This window comes from Dermacentor albipictus, chromosome 1 (genome assembly GCF_038994185.2).
Source record: "Dermacentor albipictus isolate Rhodes 1998 colony chromosome 1, USDA_Dalb.pri_finalv2, whole genome shotgun sequence".
Classification (NCBI taxonomy): Eukaryota; Metazoa; Arthropoda; class Arachnida; order Ixodida; family Ixodidae; genus Dermacentor; species Dermacentor albipictus.
The window spans coordinates 48,576,864-48,595,517 of NC_091821.1; the positions used below are offsets into that span (position 1 = coordinate 48,576,864).

An 18,654-nucleotide genomic window follows, 5' to 3' on the forward strand; every position below is an offset into this window, starting at 1 on the left:
GAACGGCTAAACAAAACCATTGCTGACATGCTGTCTATGTATGTAGACGTCCAGCATAAAATATGGGATCAAGTCTTGCCATACGTTACATTTGTGTACAACACCGCCATTGAGGAAACCATACGATTCACACCGTTCCGTCTTGTCTACGGGCGCGAGGTCCAGACCACGCTAGACACTATGCTCCCACACAACACCGAGGCATCATTTACTTCCAACGCCAAGAAACTCACTCAACACACAAAGGAAGCTCGTCAACTCACGCGCATACACATCATGAAGCAGCAGAGTACAGACGCACGACGCTACAACCTTCGTCATCGGCAAGTCGAGTACCAGCCAGGTGACCAAGTCTGGGTGTGGACTCCAATCTGTTTCCAGGGGTTCTGAGAAACTGCTTAGTAGATACTTTGGACCCTACAAAGTGATACACCGTGTTAGTGAACTATGAGGTCATTCCCGATGGTGCCGCATCGCCTCGGCGTCGACAGCACCACTCAGAAATAGTGCATGTTATTCGCCTCAAACCGTATTTTGTGCGTTAAGGCGGCCCCAACCAGATCTCATACGACTTCCACACTTCCATTTTCTTTTAGTAAGCATCGTAGGTTAGTAAGCATTAGGTCAATGCTTTTCTTTTGGCGGGGGAATAATGCTGCTAAGTGTCACGAGCCAGCGCTGAGAAAGAAGTTGTGATTGGAACGCACGCTCGGCAAGGGGCGGGTGCTGAAGAAGAGGAAGTAGAGGCTGAGGACACCGGCTTGAGTTTTTTTGTACGCCATCTTGTACAACTGTCTGTCTCGCCGACGCCGGGCACATCTTCAGTTGTCTTTTCGTGACAATATGCATTAAATTATGAAAATCACACTTGCACACTACATAGCTCCTGATCTGTTCTCGTCCAATATCACTATAGCAAGGTAAAATTTTAATCCTTGAAACAAAAGTGCGACGACACCACTGTTAACACTACATCAGAAGAAAAGTTGCTTTGTGCGGTTCAAGGATGCAGCTACCAGCAGGTACCAAAGGTTTGGACTCGCTACAGCTAAATAACATCAGCATCTCAACAAAGTGTTAACTGGGGCCTGAAAAGCTAAACAAAGGATGATATTTATTCAAATGCAGGTCAAACTTTTTCAATCTATCACAAGTTGTCAACTAGGCAGTCAGTAACTTTGACCAAATGAGTACCTCCATAGACTTAATGAAAAATGGTCTGCCTGTAAAAAATTAAATTGCGGAGTTTAAGATCCTGAAACTGCACAGTGGATTATGAGGTATGCTGCAGTGGGGGGCTCCAGATTGTTGTGGCCCACTTCTTGTTTGACAGCATGTGGCATAACGATGCCATTTTGAACATCGGGATTAAATACTTCCGACTGCACGAGACGTGATTGCATTCCTTTTAGGAGAAGTGCACTTGCACGGGCATGGCGTGGTGCAACGTTCGATATATTGAATGTGGCAGTGAACGGAAGTTCGAGACATTGGTAGTACAGCGTTATACTTTTGCATGGGATTTTCATGGGTATTTTACAACTGTTCGATATAGACTATAATTCTATATATCCGAGTTTCATATATCTGGGATCGACTCTATATATGTACAGTCTTTGTCAAAAGTATATAGTGTTGCAACCGGGGGTCCGAAAATGTGGGAACTTCATGAAGCCTGGTGGAGTAAGGATCGTAGGCCTTGGCCCGACACCCACAATGTTTTAGAGCCCAATGTTTATATATTTACAAAAACTTATAGGAATGATGCACAGAAGTTCACTTGAAGTTCAAGCAGCCAATCTCTCACAAATTGTCTATCTCGTCTCTTATCCCTTCCGTCGTCCCGGTCATATCACCTTTCCCCAATCAGGTGTCAGGAGATGGGTGACGACATATCTGGCCAATCCGGAAGTCTGCAGCCCTTTTCATCTGAGGAGAGCTTAGCCCAAAACATTCTAACAGCACGGCACACGAACGTGGAGAGGGTCGCGAACCCCGAATACAAAGTCCCCATTGTAGAAGCAACGACAGGAGAGAAAGGCACCATGAAATTGTTTGAAGGAATGTCACTTTGCAAAAAGCCCAAACCAGTGTGACGGTGTCTAACTAGTTACCATAAATCACCACAGTTCGAGATGACTCTGACAAGGGCATTGGCTCGTTTACCATGCCCTTGGCTGTCGCATTCTCCATGAGTGACTGGTTCCGTGGGGTCAATGCACGATCACAACAGGCTATGTTGCCTGCAACTGCCATACTCACTAAAGATTGTTTAAATGAGTTCCTATGGTATGCTATAAATTCCAAAGCCCTGGGAAATGAAAAGAAATCACATACCACAAGCACCACATCATATAGATGAACGACACATATGGCAAAGGTGCAAAGTAGCCTGTATACTCTTCACAAAGGCTGTACATATGTATGTTGCAAAGTAACAAAAGTCTATAAATCCTTCTGAAGATACGCCAACTCTTTCTTGAACAATGATACGGATGGCTCACTAGTGCAAGAACAACTACAGTTTTCTCTTATCATAAACCTTGCATGTTTGCTGATGCCGACATGTTCTCAAGATGATGCATCATTTGAAGATAGGAATATATGTGCAAACCGAAGCATGGCCTAGCCAGGTTGCTACTAGTTGCCCCCTTTCTAGAGTTTGGTTGCTAGATGTTTCTCATGTGAGTCATCTGCTCTTTGCCTCATAGAAAAGCACCATTTTCTTGTATTACCTTAAGCAGCCCATCTTCAACAACACACAAATGAAATGCATGCATCACATAAGCAAGCGATACCTGGTCATCATCTGTATAAAAGTCTTCATTAAATGCCTTCACCAGCACCCATTCTATGATCAGGCCACGAAGACACACCAGTGCTCTCAAGGTCCGGCTCAGTGTAATCTGGAGATGGAGAAGACACACATGTACACCACCTGTACCACCAAAAAAAGCTACTCAGAATTTTACGCTGTCATGCAGGAGACCGGCGCACGAGGAACATGAAAACAAGCTATATTTAAAGGGTAAATGCACAATTGCACTCAGCCAAAGTGTAGGTGACAAGCAAACATGGCTGTTGTCAATCCAAATAAGAATGCCATGGCTTCAATTTAGCACCTATTTAAAGGGACACTAAAGGCCAATACTAAGTCGACGTGTACTGTTTAAATACCATTCCATAAACCTCGTAACACTTGTTTCATGCTAAGAAAAGACTTAGTTCACGGGAAAATTGCATCTGAAGGGTCCGAATACCTTTTTAACAATTCAAATCTCCCGTCACCCAACGAGGGGAGTGGTGATGTTGCATACGCCATTATACCCTTTGCTGCCGTCGGTGAGTAGAATGGCGCCCGACAGATGATGATACCAAGCCAAGACGAAGCGGTGGATTCGCCACCGCAGCTGCTCTTTGCTCAAGTGACGTAGACCATTCGGGCATCCCGCGACATCACATGGAAGTTGAATTCTCTGCTACTTGCAGTTCGTGAGAGTTTCCCGAGCCAGCAAAACCCAGCGCAGGACTACGCAATGACAAACCTACCGAAACGCGAAAGCATGGGTGGCGCAGAGTCGAGCGAGAACGAAACCTTTCGACCTCCCACGTCGTTGTAAAAGGTAATTTCAAAGAGTTTGTTTTTCTAAAAAATAAATAGAATTAGGCAAGTAGCATTTTATTTTGTCTCAAAATACAATACAAGGATGTTTTTTTGCAACAAGTGGTTGAATACTAGTGACAGAATTAAACTGAGGAGTGCTTTCGTCATCGTGCAAGTACTTGAATGTCCCGGGGGAGTCTCTAATCATGCTCATTTACTTCAATTTCTCGATTATTAGGGCTCTGTTCGCGATAACATTGACATCTCAGAGATTCTCAAGCACTATCACCTTAGCTTGACTTAATATTTGCCTTTAGTGTCTCTTTAATATCATCCTCAATGGGAGCAACCTAGCTGACCAAGCAGGTATTGCAGCAGTTTTATAAACCACCATTGCAATGAATAGATAATAGCACAAATCTTCAGTAAAAAGAGAGAAAGCGAACACCTAATGCACAAGGATATATCACCACCAAATGAACACACTCAAACTTTGAAGGTTGCCACGGGCACACACAACCAGTAAAACATAGTAGTAGTCAGGCAGGCATCAGATATTGCTACAACTCAGTCATATGTGCTGCCATTCTCCATATCAACAAATTTTTATACAACATTGCCTACTTTTTTCTGTTGGGGAGTGGCATGACATGCCTAAAAAAATATTTACATTTCTGTACTTTTCAGGCTTTTCAAATAATCATGAAGCATGCTTACAAAAAGTATTACACCCTCCTAAACTCTAGCATGTGTGACTGTGGGGGAATATTACGCAACGTCTGCTTTAGTGATGCAAAATAAAGGCCAGAAATGAGCCGCAATGGGCACGATAATGATTACATCCTGGCCTCTGACATGTGAGCAGCAACATGTGGAATGAATGAATGAATTAATGTTTGATTTTTAATGGCGCAAGGGCCAAGTATGGCCAAAGAGCGCCATGTCCATGGTAATGAGTTTGCAGTATACTTAATGAGTTCTATGAAGTTGGAGTGATGTGGCTGTAAATGTGCCTTAAAAAATTGTCGCTCTAAAGTACGTAAAATCTGTATGATAAGATTATGGCAATGGCGTATGACGTGAGCTATGAACATGAAGATGCATTTAAAAAGAATGATACGATGTGTAAAAATATATCAGGTTATAAGATTGGCTAGAGCACTACTGCCTCCTTAGAGCCCTTGAAACACAAGGGTCTGGAGGCATGTGCTATGCAACACAATTATCGCAGCGGCATCCTCTGGAACGAGGATGCTCTACGAGCTTAATTGGCTTATCACATGTAGAACAACATCATTTAAGAAATTGAGGACTGCCTTGATGTTAAAAAGCGGTTCTCTGCCAAGAAACATAGCCGGGTGAAGAGGAATGTAGTAACGGTATGCAAGAGGAAAATGTTTCTTTCTCTCCACTTTGGCTTTTCGGCACTCCAGGAGGACGTGGAGGACGGTAAGCCTGTCCTCGCATCTACCACAGGTTGGAGGGTCATTTCCGGTGAGTAGGAAATTATGGGTGCCAAATGTGTGACCTATTCTGAGATGACAGAATAGGACATCTGTTCAGCGTGATTTTGTTACAGAGGGCCAGAATCCTAACTGTGGCTTTATCACGTGGAGCTTATTATTTGTTTCCGCGTCCCACAGGCGTTGCCAGTGGTTCCGTAGTTTCCTCTGTAAGAGGGGCTTCAGATTTGTGACTGGGACTGCAGCAGTGAGATTAACAGAATGCAATGCAACTGACGTGGCCATCTGGTCCGCCAGAACATTACCTTCGATGCCCCTATGACCTGGCACCCAGCATATGATGACATGCTGGTTACCTGTATACGCTTTACACAGAATGGAATAGAGTTAATTAATTACTGGATTTTTGTGGTTACAGAATGACATCAAGGCCTTCACAACACTAAGGGAGTCCGTATATATAACTGATTTCTGGAGTTTTTATTTCCTGATATGCTTCACAGCCAACAATAGTGCGTAGGCCTCAGCCGTAAAGATACTAGTTTCCGGATGCAGTACATCGAATTCCAAGAAGGATGGACCGACGGCTGCATAGGACACCCTGTCGTGTGACTTTGATGCGTCTGTGTACAACTCCGTGCAGGAGTGTTTGTACTGGAGTTCCCGGAAATGCATTTGGATTTCAATCTCTGGAATGTGCTTTGTAACTTGAGTGAAATATATATCGCATTGTATCAGCTGCCACTCCCAAGGAGGGAGCAGCTTGGCTGGTTGCATTAGGCGAAGCTCAAGAGTGGGACATGCATTTCTTCACTAAGCTCCCTCACATGCAGCGAGAAAGGCTGTCTCACGGAGGGACGATTACAATAGAGTGTAGCATATGTCATATCGTTAACGGTATTAAAACACAAATGTTGAGGATTAGAGTGGACTTTCAGAAAATATTGTTGCGTGTTGAAAGACACAGACAGAAGAGGCTATTTACAGGCTATTTACACAGGAGCCAGGCAGCCAGGCCGACACTCGCTTGCGCCAAGCGCACCGACCAACTTCATCACCGTTCTCGCGGCGGCTCGTTTCTTGAGCATCGCTCGATGATATCGTAATACTACCCCCCCAGCGGCAAAAGCACCGTCACGGTGCTGTTAAATATCCAAGGCATGTGGAGAGTTGTAGGGCTTGAGTCGGGCGACGTGGACAATGTCACTGGTTGTCACAGCAGAGGACATAGTGGGCGTGGCTAGAACGATTTCATAGGTGACATCAGTCACTTTGCGGAGCAGCGATATGGACCTGTGTAACAAGAAAGGAGTTTTTCACATAGGCCAACTTTACGCAAAGGTGACCAAAGCAACACGAGGCTGCTGGACACAAAATGGACATCATGGTGACGGAGGTCGTAGTGTTGCTTCTGCTTGTCTTGAGACACTTGTAGACGAGCGCGCGCAAGTTGGTGAGTGTGGTCGGCATGGGCAATTGCATCACAGGCATAATCGCTAGTTGAAGCTGTGGCGGACGAAAGCACAGTGTCCAGTGGTAGCGTTATCGACCGATGGTTCTCGCGAGCTTAGCAGGCCCCTCGCGCCAGCCTCGGGTGCCAATCCCCAATATAAAGAAAATGGTTGCGACGGACCTGTCCTCGGCGCAGGCTGAAGAGTTTTGCCAAGTATTGTCCTACCGAGATATTTTCGACATCAACGATCGCCCTTTAGGCCAGACGCTCGCGACGGCTCGTTTCTTGAGCATCGCTCGATGATATCGTAATAATATGTTTGGCTGATGTATGTTCTCTTCAGATGAAGTGACCACTCATTTGATTCTACACATAAACTTTCAATGGGACTTGTTCTGAAAGCACCCGTGGCTAAGCGGATACCTAGATGGTGAACAGGGTCCAGCATCTTTAGCGCGCTCGGGGCGGCAGAATGATACATCACGGCACCATAATCTAATCGTGACCGAATCAGGCTCTTACAGAGATTCATTAAGCACTTCCTGTCACTACCCCACATAGCCTGCGATAGAAGTTTCATTAGGTTCATTGTTTTCAGACATTTTTCTTTAAGATGTTTAATGTGTGGGACGAACGTGAGTCTATTGTCAAGTATAACACCTAGAAATGTGTGCTCTTTGTTTACAGGTATCTGTTGTCCACACAGTTCTAAGCAAGGATCCGGAACCAGGCCTCTCTTTCTTGAAAACAGAACACAAGAACTCTTGTGAGGATTGATTTGAAATCCATTTTTCTCTGCCCACTTTGACACCTTGTTCAAACCATGCTGTGCCTGTCTCTTGCACACTGTGAGGTTACAGGATTTGAAACATATTTCAATGTCGTCCACGTAGACGGAATACAAAATGGCCGGTGGTAAGGAAGCACGAAGTGTGGTCATCTTAACAATAAAGAGTGTGCAACTGAGCACGCCTCCCTGGGGTACACCAGTTTCTTGTGTAAAAGGACGTGACAGCACATTGCCGGCTTTTACACGGAAGGTACGGTTGGACAAGTAGCTTTTTATTAGGTTTAGCATATTACCATGAACGCCCATTTCTGATAAATACCTCAAGATCCCGTAGTGCCAGGTTGTATCGTACGCCTTCTCCATACCGAGGAATATCGATAAGAAAAATTGTTTGTGTACAAATGCATCACGGATATTTCCTTCAATGCGTACAAGATGGTCGGTTGTGGAGCGCCCTTCGCGGAACCTGCACTGATAAAGATCAAGCATTTTGCTCAGTTCAAGGAAATGGATGAGTCACCGATTTATAATTTTTTCAAATACATTACAAATGGAACTTGTCAGGGCTATCGGGCGGTAACTTGCCACTGAGGAAGGGTCTTTGCCTTGTTTCAAAACAGGGACCACAATGGCTTCTTTCCATGCGGTTGGAAGGTACCCTGCATCCCAGATAGTGTTGAAAAGTGTAAGTAGTGTAACTTGCGTATCACTATGTAAGTTTTTGAGCATTCCATACATGATCCTATCAGATCCCGGTTCAGAGCTCTTGCATGCGCTCAATGCAGGTCTCAACTCTGCAATACTAAAAGGACAGTTGAATGGTTCATTCTGCCGACACTTTCTTATGAGTGGCTTACATTCTTCTATTTGTTTATATTTGAGAAAGGCTTTTAAATAATTGGTGGAACTTGACACCCTCTCAAAGTGCTCCCCAAGTGAGTCTGCCTGATCAAGCAGGGTATTGCCTTCTGTGTTTACCAAAGGGAGTGAATATGTTTGTCGTCCTTTTATCCTATTCACCCTGTTCCAGACTTTCGCCTCATCTGTATAAGAGTTGATACCCAATAAAAACTTCTGCCAACTCTCTCTTCTGGCCTGTCGGTGCATTCTCCTGGCTTGAGACTTTACTTTTTTGAAGTTAATAAGATTCTCTGCAGTGGGAGGGGCGCGTAACGATCCCCACGCTTTGTTCTGTTTCCTACTGGCAATCCTACATTTGTTGTTCCACCACGGTACACGTCGTTTGCATGCCAAACCACTTACTTCGGATATGCATTTTGATGTGGCATCTATTATGAATGCTGTAAAATACTCCACAGCAGCATCAATTTCTAAAGAAGACATATCAGCCTATGAGATGCTAGTGAGAGTTCGAAATTTCTCCCAGTCGGCTGTATCTATCTTCGACCTAGGAGGTTGTGGAGGATATTCATTTTCTTTAGATGTTCTTAGCAGTAAGGGGAAGTGGTAGCTCCTATAAGGATTGTATAGACGGGGAAACTATACTAAGATCTATTGAAGAAGAGGTTCTGTTTGCAAGTGAGTAATATGTGGGTTCCTTCTTATCCAGCAGGCATGCATCAGAAGAAAAGGGGAACTGTTCAACAAGACGACCTCGCGCGTCTGTACGAGAGTCGCCCCACAGGCAGCTGTGCGCATTGAAATCGCCACGAACAACATAAGGTTCTGGCAATTCATCTATAAAGGACTGAAATTCATGTTTGTTTAACTTGTAGTGTGGGGGTATGTAAAGCGAGCAAATGGTGATGAGTTTGTTTAGGAGGACAACTCGAACAGCCACTGCTTCAAGGGGCGTTTGTAGCTGTAAAGGTTAACAGGCTATACATTTATGAGTGACAATGGCAGCACCACCCGATGATGCGACGGCATCATCGCAATCTTTGCGAAACGTAACATACTTTCGGAGAAAGCTTGTGTGTTTGGATTTTAAGTGTATTTCCTGTAAACACAGCACTTTTGGATTGTGTTTGTGGATGAGTTCTTGCACATCATCAAGGTTTCTAAGAAGACCTCTGACATTCCATTGAATGATTTGTGTATCCATATTTAAAGTAAATTGGTGCTGTGTATACAGAAACAGAAGTGATGCCTTAGATTACAGAGCTCTTTCCAGGCCCTGTAATGGGGATTTTGCCCTTTTTGAAGCGTTCGAGGGAACTTCGCTGCCCCTTAGGTGCTTGGTGCACCGTGTCGATAGGTGTAGTGTCCACTGCCTCTTGGGATTCGCCGGACACGCGCTCTTGCAAGCGAGAAGTTTCCTGAGAGAGCCTCGCCTCGGAGGGCAAGGACCCTGCGCCCACCAGCCCGGATGTCGATGGGGCTGCCTGTGGGATTGGGCTACGCTGGCTGTTGCCAGCGCTGGAAGGGACCTGGGAGGTTGAGGCAGCCTCGGCTGCGCCCACCTTCGGGGTCGATGGTCCCTTCTCCTCGGCTGACAAAGCAGCGGTAGCTGCAACCGCTGCGGGGGCCGGTGGTGTAACTGCCGACTCACTGTGTGTGGGTCAGACAGCTGCTGGAAGCCTTTGTGTCGCTGCCCCCTGACACGTCACATCGGCAAAGCTTTTCTTAGGCAGGTATGAAACCCGCCTGCGTGCCTCCTTAAATTATATATTCTCTTTTACTTTAATTGTTACAATTTCTTTTTCTTTCTTCCAGGATGGGCACGACCACGAGTACGCGGCGTGCTCCCCATCACAGTTTACACAGTGGAGAGAATTCTCACAAGCTTCAGAGGTGTGTTCATGGGCACTGCATTTCGCGCAAGTCTGGCGGCCTCGGCAGCTCTGCGAACTGTGGCCGAAACCCTGGCACTTGAAACATCGGAGGGGATTCTGCACGTATGGCCTAACACGGAGAAATTGTACCTGGCCTCAATTGACTCGGGTACAACACTTGAACCAAAGGCGATTATTAGGTGCTTCGTTTGAATTTCTTTGCCATCCCTTCTCATCTTAATTCTTATGACATTGACAACATTCTGCTCACTGAAGTCCTCCAAGAGCTCAGCCTCTGTCAGCTGGAGCAAATCATCATCAGAGACAACGCCGCGGGTGGTGTTCAGAGTGCGGTGTGGAGTTACTGTCAATGGAACATCCCCAAATGACACTAGAATGGGCAACTTTTCGTATTGTTTCTGATCATGCAGCTCTAACAGGAGATCACCACTTGCCAGCCTTGATACCTTGTAGCCTGGACTAAGGACATCAGTTAAGGACTTGGAAACTAGAAAAAGGGATATATTTCGTACTTGTTTATCGGATTTCTCTGAGTGGATGACATGGTACCGTGGGAAGTTCAGTCTTTGCCGTCCAAAGAACTGGAAAACATCTTCGGTGCGCCCTCTTTTCTGAGGGCGATCAGGAAGGCGAGGAAAGGAACTAGTCATAGGCAAATTTAAATTTCGGCAATAACGCCAGCCGCCCACTGTGGAGCCCTACAAGGGGACGCTATAGAGGCTGTATGAACAGGTCCTGTAAACGCCAGCTGTACGTCATCACTATAACCAAATATGAAATAACCAAGGTTGGCTATTCACACAAGGTTAACCCTTGCTGCCTGGAAAATTGGAAGTAAAGGGAAGCCAGGATAAGACAGGAAAGGTGGAAAGTGAGAGAAAGACGAAGGCTGGAGGGAGAGAGAGACAGGAAAAGGCAACTACCAATTTCCCCTGGGTGGGTCAGTCCGGGGGTGCCGTCTACGTGAAGCAGAGGCCAAAGAGGTGTGTTGCCTCCGCCAGGGGGCCTTAATGGTCCGAACACCTGGCATCGGCTCAACCCCCAGGATCCCCTTTTCCCCGGACACGGCTAAGCCGCGCACGGTTACACGCGGGAGGGTCCAACCCTCGTGTGCTCGGGTACGTGGTGTCGCAACACACCAAATGCCTGCTGACGCAGACGCCCCCGCGGGGGCAACATGTGGAGGCTGTTCACGTAGCAGTACTGTTGACTTTATGAAAACAGGAAAGGTCAACATAGTTTTTACCATGTTCTGCATGTTTCGATACCCAGTTTGGCTGGAGTAAACATTGACAGACATGTACAAGCAGTCTGGTTTCGAGAAGGGAACTTTCTTCAATGTCAACTCTAGTCCACGTCATCATCTTCTATGGAGGGGGCACTGCCAGGCAATTACCAAGTGAAGAGGCACAGCTTCTCCTTTCTCTTTTCAATACTGCCTTTTGTTTCTTACCGTAGCCTTTATTTGAATTCTTTCAGCTTTGTACTAGTCTATAGATCAGCTACTGAGCATGGCATCAGCCAGTCACTGCTATCCAGTGTTAAGAACGGCCAGCTGCAGTGCAAGTTTTGCCAACCAGTTGCGACCTCTAGCCAACCTAGCCAACCGCCAACCTCTAGCCACGGCGTAGCTAAGTCGACTTTGTGTCGGTATCAATACGCGCATCCTCCACTCTCCGTCGCTTCAGCTAGGATGCGTTGTGACTGAAGGAGTTCGACAAAGCAGGCTTTGTGCGCAACACGACAAAGTGGACCTGATCTCCTACGGGCGGGGGAGCTGCCGCGGGAACCCCGACGGACGCTCCTTCCCACGCACCGACCAAGACGCAAGACAAGGCGCTACCCGGAACGGCTCCGAGTTCTACGAAGCCCCTCTGACGTCGGCTCCGGACCATCGCACCTGTGTGTATGCGTGTGTGCGTGTGTGTGTGTAACCCGTCCCAGAGAGAGGCGGCTAGTTTGTGATGACTAAACGAACGTTCACGTCACCTTGTATCGAGGGGGGACCGAGTGTTTAAAAACTGCTGTTGGGTGGATGCTCGACACACTTTTCTTAAGCAGTCACGTTGGACTGAGACTCTCTCTCAAGCAGTCATGTTAGACTGATATAAATACTGTAAATAATCCCATATTCCTCGTTCTCGATGAGAAGCAGTCCTTCCCTTCATCAACGTCCTCAGCGTGGATAAGTTGGATGACGGCATGGGCCAGCTACCTTCGAATTCATGCTGGACTCCAATCTTGACAACGGATCACGAGCGATGGGATTGAGCCCCCAATGCCCCAACCACTGGCACGCGCCGAAAGCTTCGGCGCGCGCTGGCAAGCGAACGCGTCGCTTCGCTTCGGCTGGAGGGAAAGGGCGCGCAACCACAGGAGACGCGCGCCGAAGCTCGCTCCTCGGCTGCGGCGCACTGTTGCTGGACTATTCCGTCTTCACCCGTCAAAGTTCGGCCTAAAACAGCCTGCTGTAAACTAAGCTTGAAACAATAAGTTAGTGATCTGTATGTGCTTTTAGATATAAAAAACATGTTTGAATAATGAATATACACCTGCCGCAAGTTTGTTTTTATTTTTGAAGTAACAATAGTGTACAAAATATCGACATCAGCGCACGCGCGTCGTCTGTCTGTCTGCAAGATCGCTTTGCAAACACCTGCACAACGATGCCATATATCAAAAACTGTTGTACCATTTCATTTTTTGGTAGCTTATAGCACAGCCAACTATGTAAGAATTAGGCGTGCAATGTATAACTGAAAAAAATCTGTGTTGGAAATATTGCCACGTAGTAGTGACGGTAAATAAATAGTGGCGGCTCAATCGCAATGATAGCGGCGAGCAATGTCGGCAATCGTAGAAAATCTCATCTGCGGGTCAAGCGCGTCGGTTTGCATACGTCAGTCGTCGAAAGTTACAGCCTATTCGCTGGTGCCCGCGCGCCTTCCAGAAACTACAACACAATTCGTGTCGCGTATGCAATCAGATTAGCAATGTTCGTCGACAACAGACAGAACCATCGATAGCATTCGCAAAACTTGCGATACGTTCAGGCGCATCCTGCACCGAGCGATAATGTTTAACATTTTTTAGCCGGTGAAATACGGTAACCGGATACAGATAAAGCATCCGTGTCAATATAATTATGCTTGTTGGTGCATGAGAGAAACGTGAAAAAGTGGGTTCTGAGAAAATCAGCAAAGCGAAATTGAAACACCAGTAGCACTCACAAAAAAAAAAAAGAAAAACTAGAATAGCTAAAATGTATGTAATTCGTATCTTGTCTCCCCCCAATTCTTGATTCTGCCAAATCTAGCCCATGGAGCACTTCCATTATTCTAGGTTGTTTTGATGCATCAACACCGCATCCGGAGGCCTTCACGTTGAGTGTATTGCTACAAAACATTTTCACAGTGCAAGGGCCATGTTATATTGTAACTGGTTTCCACAATCAAGTTTGCCTTTCTTTACATTAATGAAATGACATACCGTCAGATAATACAAGCTTGAGAATTAGAGGGTTTTGATAGGAGTCTTTCGTTGCCCTTTGCAAAGTCATACTATTGAAGCACTTATTGGAATGTATGGGAGCAGCTCATTTGCATAGTATCAGAAATATATAAACAGGTTATTTTCACAATTTACACACTTCGTCACCACAAAAAGAAAAATTGCAGTTTATTGTTTTCAGCCTGCCATGATGTTTTGACTGAGAAAGATATATTCAATTTGTTCTGCAAGGCACGCAATAATTGCTGTGGCATATTATTTTATTGCACAACACTACATACAGTAGCCAGCCATTATTAAAACTCAGAAGAAATTAATAGCACAATGCATATGATCAGGCACATAGCATATTATTGCACTTTCTTAATTCATGCCAGAACGACGACCACAGGCGTTCTTCTCCAACAAGGTCAGCATCCATCGTGCCTCCTTACCATCGGGCTTCACACCCTCAGCATGTTCAACCTCAGCTTTGTGGTGTTTAAAACAACCTCAAGTGCCTCTTACGGCTCCAGGGATAAGAAAGAAGACCGTCCTGCCTACCTTGGCCTTGAAGCAAGCAGCTCTGGATTGTTTGCACACTTTCTACTTTGATCGAGTCCACATATATACGGATGGTTCTTCTACTCAGACCAGCTCCACCAGCGCAGTGGTTATACCATCACGATCACTAAGCATCCAATACAAGATTTCTTACTTGACAACATCGACCGGTTCGGAGCTTGTTGCCCTCCGAGGTGCCGTTGATTATATTAATAACCAACCGGCTAATCGGTGGGCAATATTCTGCGATTCAAAGGCGGCCTTACAATGTCTTCTATCATCTCTTCGTCGCGGGTCATGTGAACAACTCGTGTCGAAGATACGAGAAATGCACCATCACATGATCATGAAAGGACACGATGTCGTGTTTCAGTGGCTGCCTGGTCATTGCGGTATCTCCGGCAACGACCTCGCTGACGAAGCTGCTAGGAAAGCCCACGAAGGAGCAACCCTTATTTCTATACCTTTATCGTGGACCGACGCAGCCCAACACTTAGGCAAGCTAGCGCACTCTTTTGACATTGGAAAAGTGGCACACACCTGAATTCACTCAACATCGATTGCATTCCCCCGATCCCTCTATGCAACTGCGGCTGTTACCAGGTCTTCCGCACAATGAGGAAACAGTGCTGTGCCGCTTACGTTTGGGCGTCGCATTCACCAATGCATATGCATTTTTGATTGGAATGGCTGATAGCGCCGAGTGCAATGCCTGCGGTGTCGAGGAAACCATAGAACACCTACTGTGCTACTGCCCATCTTTTGAAGATGAAAGGCAAGACCTCTGCACAGCTCTCAGTCAGCTAGATGGAAAGCCGTTCACCTTGAACTAGATCTTGGGACCATGCCCTCGCATGTCGCAGCTACAAAAGGCCACAAAAGCGCTGCTGCGATATTTGCAAGATATCGGATTGAGTCAGCGTCTGTGATCCAAACTGAGTGACAGACTGATATCCCCAGTGGACTTTCTCTTATTTTAATCTTTCTGTCCTCCTTTCCCTTTCCCCAGTGTAGGGTAGCCAACCGGGCTCAGTCCTGGTTAATCTCCCTACCTTTCATTTATCATTTTCTCTCTCTCTTCTTAATTCATGCCCTTTTTTTAATTGCACATAAGCTACTGCACTGAAATAGTATACTAGTACATACTTAAACAGCACAATTTTATACTACAATAATAATCAATCATTCAAATTTTTATTGTAGTGCCCAGGAACAGCTAGAGAGCCTTTGTACAGGTGCACTTAACGAGCACTATGCGAGACAAAATGTACAGAAAACATGAATGTAGTAGACAAAAAAATGGAAGATAGAGAAACAAATAGGAAAAAAAGGAAATGCGGAAAAGTAAAAGGGAGTTAATCCTACATGATTATCTACAGATACACAAAACACAGGAAATGAACTCTGAAGTATGTTTTGGAGTCGAGTCTTATTAGCACAATCTTGTAACAAGCCCAGGCAACGAATGTGGAATGCTACCTGGTATACTATTGCGGCACAAACAAATGCATATGATCAAGAAGCTTTAAGGAATGTATAATGTCATGGACCACCTTATACAGGAACAAAAGGTGTGATTTATTAAGACTTGAATCTAGAGGTGCGAGTTGAAGTATACTTGAGAAGGCTCAACTGTGGTCGCCAGAATGGCAAAAGTGGTGCTTTAAGATAGATATCAATTTATTCTGGATGCGTTCAATGAGGTCAGAATTAGATTTGCTCATTGCACCCCCCTCCTACAGAAGCATACTCTAGTAGTTGGAGGCACACAGCAGAATTTCAGAAACACAACAGGTGAGTGGAAATCATGCAATTCCAAGAGCGTGAAGGGCATCTTGTGTAATTATCTATGTGAAGAGAAGCTTAGCATTTTGTCGAAGTACACACCAAGATCTTTCATTTCATCGACTCTAAGAAGTGGAGCATCACGTAGGGTGTATCAAAATTTCACATGGTGCGTATTGTGCATATAACTTAATGCCATAGTGTTGGAAGCATTTAAGAGTACTTATGGCTTCTGCACCAGTTTGAGAGTGAAAAAATGTCTTTTTGGAAGTCGATGCAGTGGTGAACACTGTTGACAGTCTGAAATGTCGGCACACAAAGTCATGCTGTTCATTTATTAAAATGCTCTTAGCACTAAGAGAAAGCGAGGAATCCCATATAGATTCAAACACCTGACGCACCGAAGAGGATAGATATAGGTCAGCAGTTAGTAACTGCACATCTAGCACCTGATTTTTGCATGGGCAATGTTCATGCTACCTTTCGAGTGCTAGAAAAGGTACTAGACTTTAGGGAACTATTGAAGATGCTTGTGAGAACGAGGAACAAGTGTGCTTCCATACGTCTTAACCCTTTCAGACACCACTTTATCCCATTGATTGAAAAGTTGCTTTCACCACATCTCTTGCATCCTCAGAATCGTAGAAAGTGTACAGCTGCAGCAAATGTTAAGAATTTTCAATTGTTTAGCGAGTTTTTTCAAGTTTACAAAATTTCGACTCCATGCGAAAACTCACTACAGGAACACAAAATATGAAAACATGTACTATTTCGTGTTTTGAAAAGCTTGAAAAGCACTTATCCAGCCACTTGACAATTATGCCTGGTGCACGACATTGTAAAAAACAATGAAAGAAGTGAACCCGCTTCATACAACATACTGACACAGAGTAACAACACCCAGCCGTCTACCTTCCCACTCATTTTGTTAAAACATTCTGCACATTATTCAAAATTGCAGTACAGTTCCAATAATAAGTGTTTCAAATGTATGAAACACATTTTAAATACCATTACTTTCATCAGTGCTTTTGCTATTGATGCACGCTCCTGCTGTGCCCAATTGTGTAGACGGTGTCTCAAAGGGTTAAGCTCTGTGGAGGAAATACCATCAACACCACAAGAAAGGGAAAGTTTAAGGCACTTCATATACTTGGAAACGAGGTTTTCATTGACTGTTAGCATACACTGCGCCAGACTGAAAAGGAAGGTTACTTGAAGCATATCTCACACCATATAGCAAACAGAAATGTTCTGCAAAGGCATCAGCAGTGTTCGAGACAACACCACTATTTTCATGAAGAAGACGTACATCTTTGGCACTCTTTTTAGAACAGTGAGAGCGCACAAAGCTCCAGAAATATTTTGAATTATGTGTCACGCTGGCTTCAACACAATCAATCTGGTCAAAGTGATGATTCTAATAATAATAATAATAATAATCTTAGTGGTAACTTGGCACACTAGACTAAAAAGAAGGCTGATGCCTGTATGTTAGCGCATCTGATAACCAGCCATCTAAAGCAGGAATTTGCAGGATGCAGAAGAGACTTCCTTCCCCTCCATGTGCACACACACTTGCTCAATACGCAGCACGGCACACACGCACACATTTGACAGGTGCACAACACACAGGAGTGTGTTGTGCACACTCCTGTGTGTTGTAATCAGCTGCATTCTTCTTTATTATCTGTACAAGACTGAATAAACATAAATTAACCTTATGAATGTGTTCATTTTATCAGAGCGATTGCTTAACAAAAGTTCACTAGATCTGTGGGATCTGTGCCAATGAAGTCTGGTTCCAAGGAAGGAGAATCCAAATCGCCAGAGGGGTGGAGAGAAAGCTCTGCATGCCAGATATAATTATGGAGTTGTGGTGTTGGGCCATAGAGGCGGGATGAGGGCTCGGGCTGTGCTGACCACTTGTTCAGACGAACTGAAGAAAGATTAGTGCTGTCCAGAGAGACGTCAAACACCCTGCAGACTAGTGCAATGTTGCGTTGGTATTGCAGGGTGTGCTACTTGAGGGGTTTGAGGCAATCCTCGAAGGCTGGCATGAGCTTGTGACAACCGAAAAGACGGGAGTAAAGGGTGCCTATTGTCCGGCGCTGAACAAGCTTAAGTTTGTTAGCGTCGCGAGTTTGGCACGGGAACTATACTGATGAGCAGTACTCAAGTCGTGACAGAATGATAGAAGTGTAGAGTGCTCGGAAAACCTTAGGCCATCAGGGAAGGGAGACACGGGACACAAACCCAAGAAAGGGCCGGTGCTTACATACAGTGCTGGTGACATATGCGGAAAAGTTGAGAGAACAGCTAAATGCTACACCCAGAATGGGAAGGGCCCGAACAGTCTTTATAGAAGTGCCTCCAAGGAAGAAGGTTGGACGTGCAGCAGTTTCGTTGTGGCTGATATGCATGGCAGCACTTTTTACGGTGCTACTACAAAGTTTGATATTGTAGGCCCAGTCGTTCACCTTTACGGAATGTATTTATTGTAAGCACACATGCTGTGCATCGGCATGTTGTTGTGGAAGCGTTAACTTGTTAATCAAACACATTCTGCGCAGATGCATTAGTAACTTGGTTTTGAGTAGATCTTTGTCCTGACTACAATCTATAGTATCGCAGCAAGAAACATTTTAGTAGAGGCTGAAGGGATTCCAGCAGTTTAAGCATACTGACTGCACAAAACACTGATGACACCTTTTCACCTTTCCCACAATGCACTCACACCATCTACACTT

General features: G+C 45.2%; 1 protein-coding gene and 1 long non-coding RNA gene across 4 annotated transcripts in view; one reads left to right on the forward strand and one right to left on the reverse strand.

Moving 5' to 3' along the window:
- MED27 (mediator complex subunit 27) overlaps window positions 1–18,654 on the reverse strand; it is an 83,215-nt gene that overhangs the window by 13,582 nt on the left and 50,979 nt on the right. For all 3 annotated transcript variants that reach the window (XM_065436685.2, XM_065436679.2, XM_065436690.2), the window contains exon 5: window positions 2,799–2,906. In XM_065436685.2, coding sequence (XP_065292757.1) covers window positions 2,799–2,906 — 108 coding nt within the window. The remainder of the gene's footprint in view (window positions 1–2,798; window positions 2,907–18,654) is intronic.
- LOC139046949 (uncharacterized) lies at window positions 3,524–7,269 on the forward strand. Its single transcript, XR_011507001.1, has 3 exons — window positions 3,524–3,623; window positions 5,038–5,098; window positions 7,208–7,269. It is a non-coding gene; the product is annotated as an uncharacterized lncRNA (long non-coding RNA).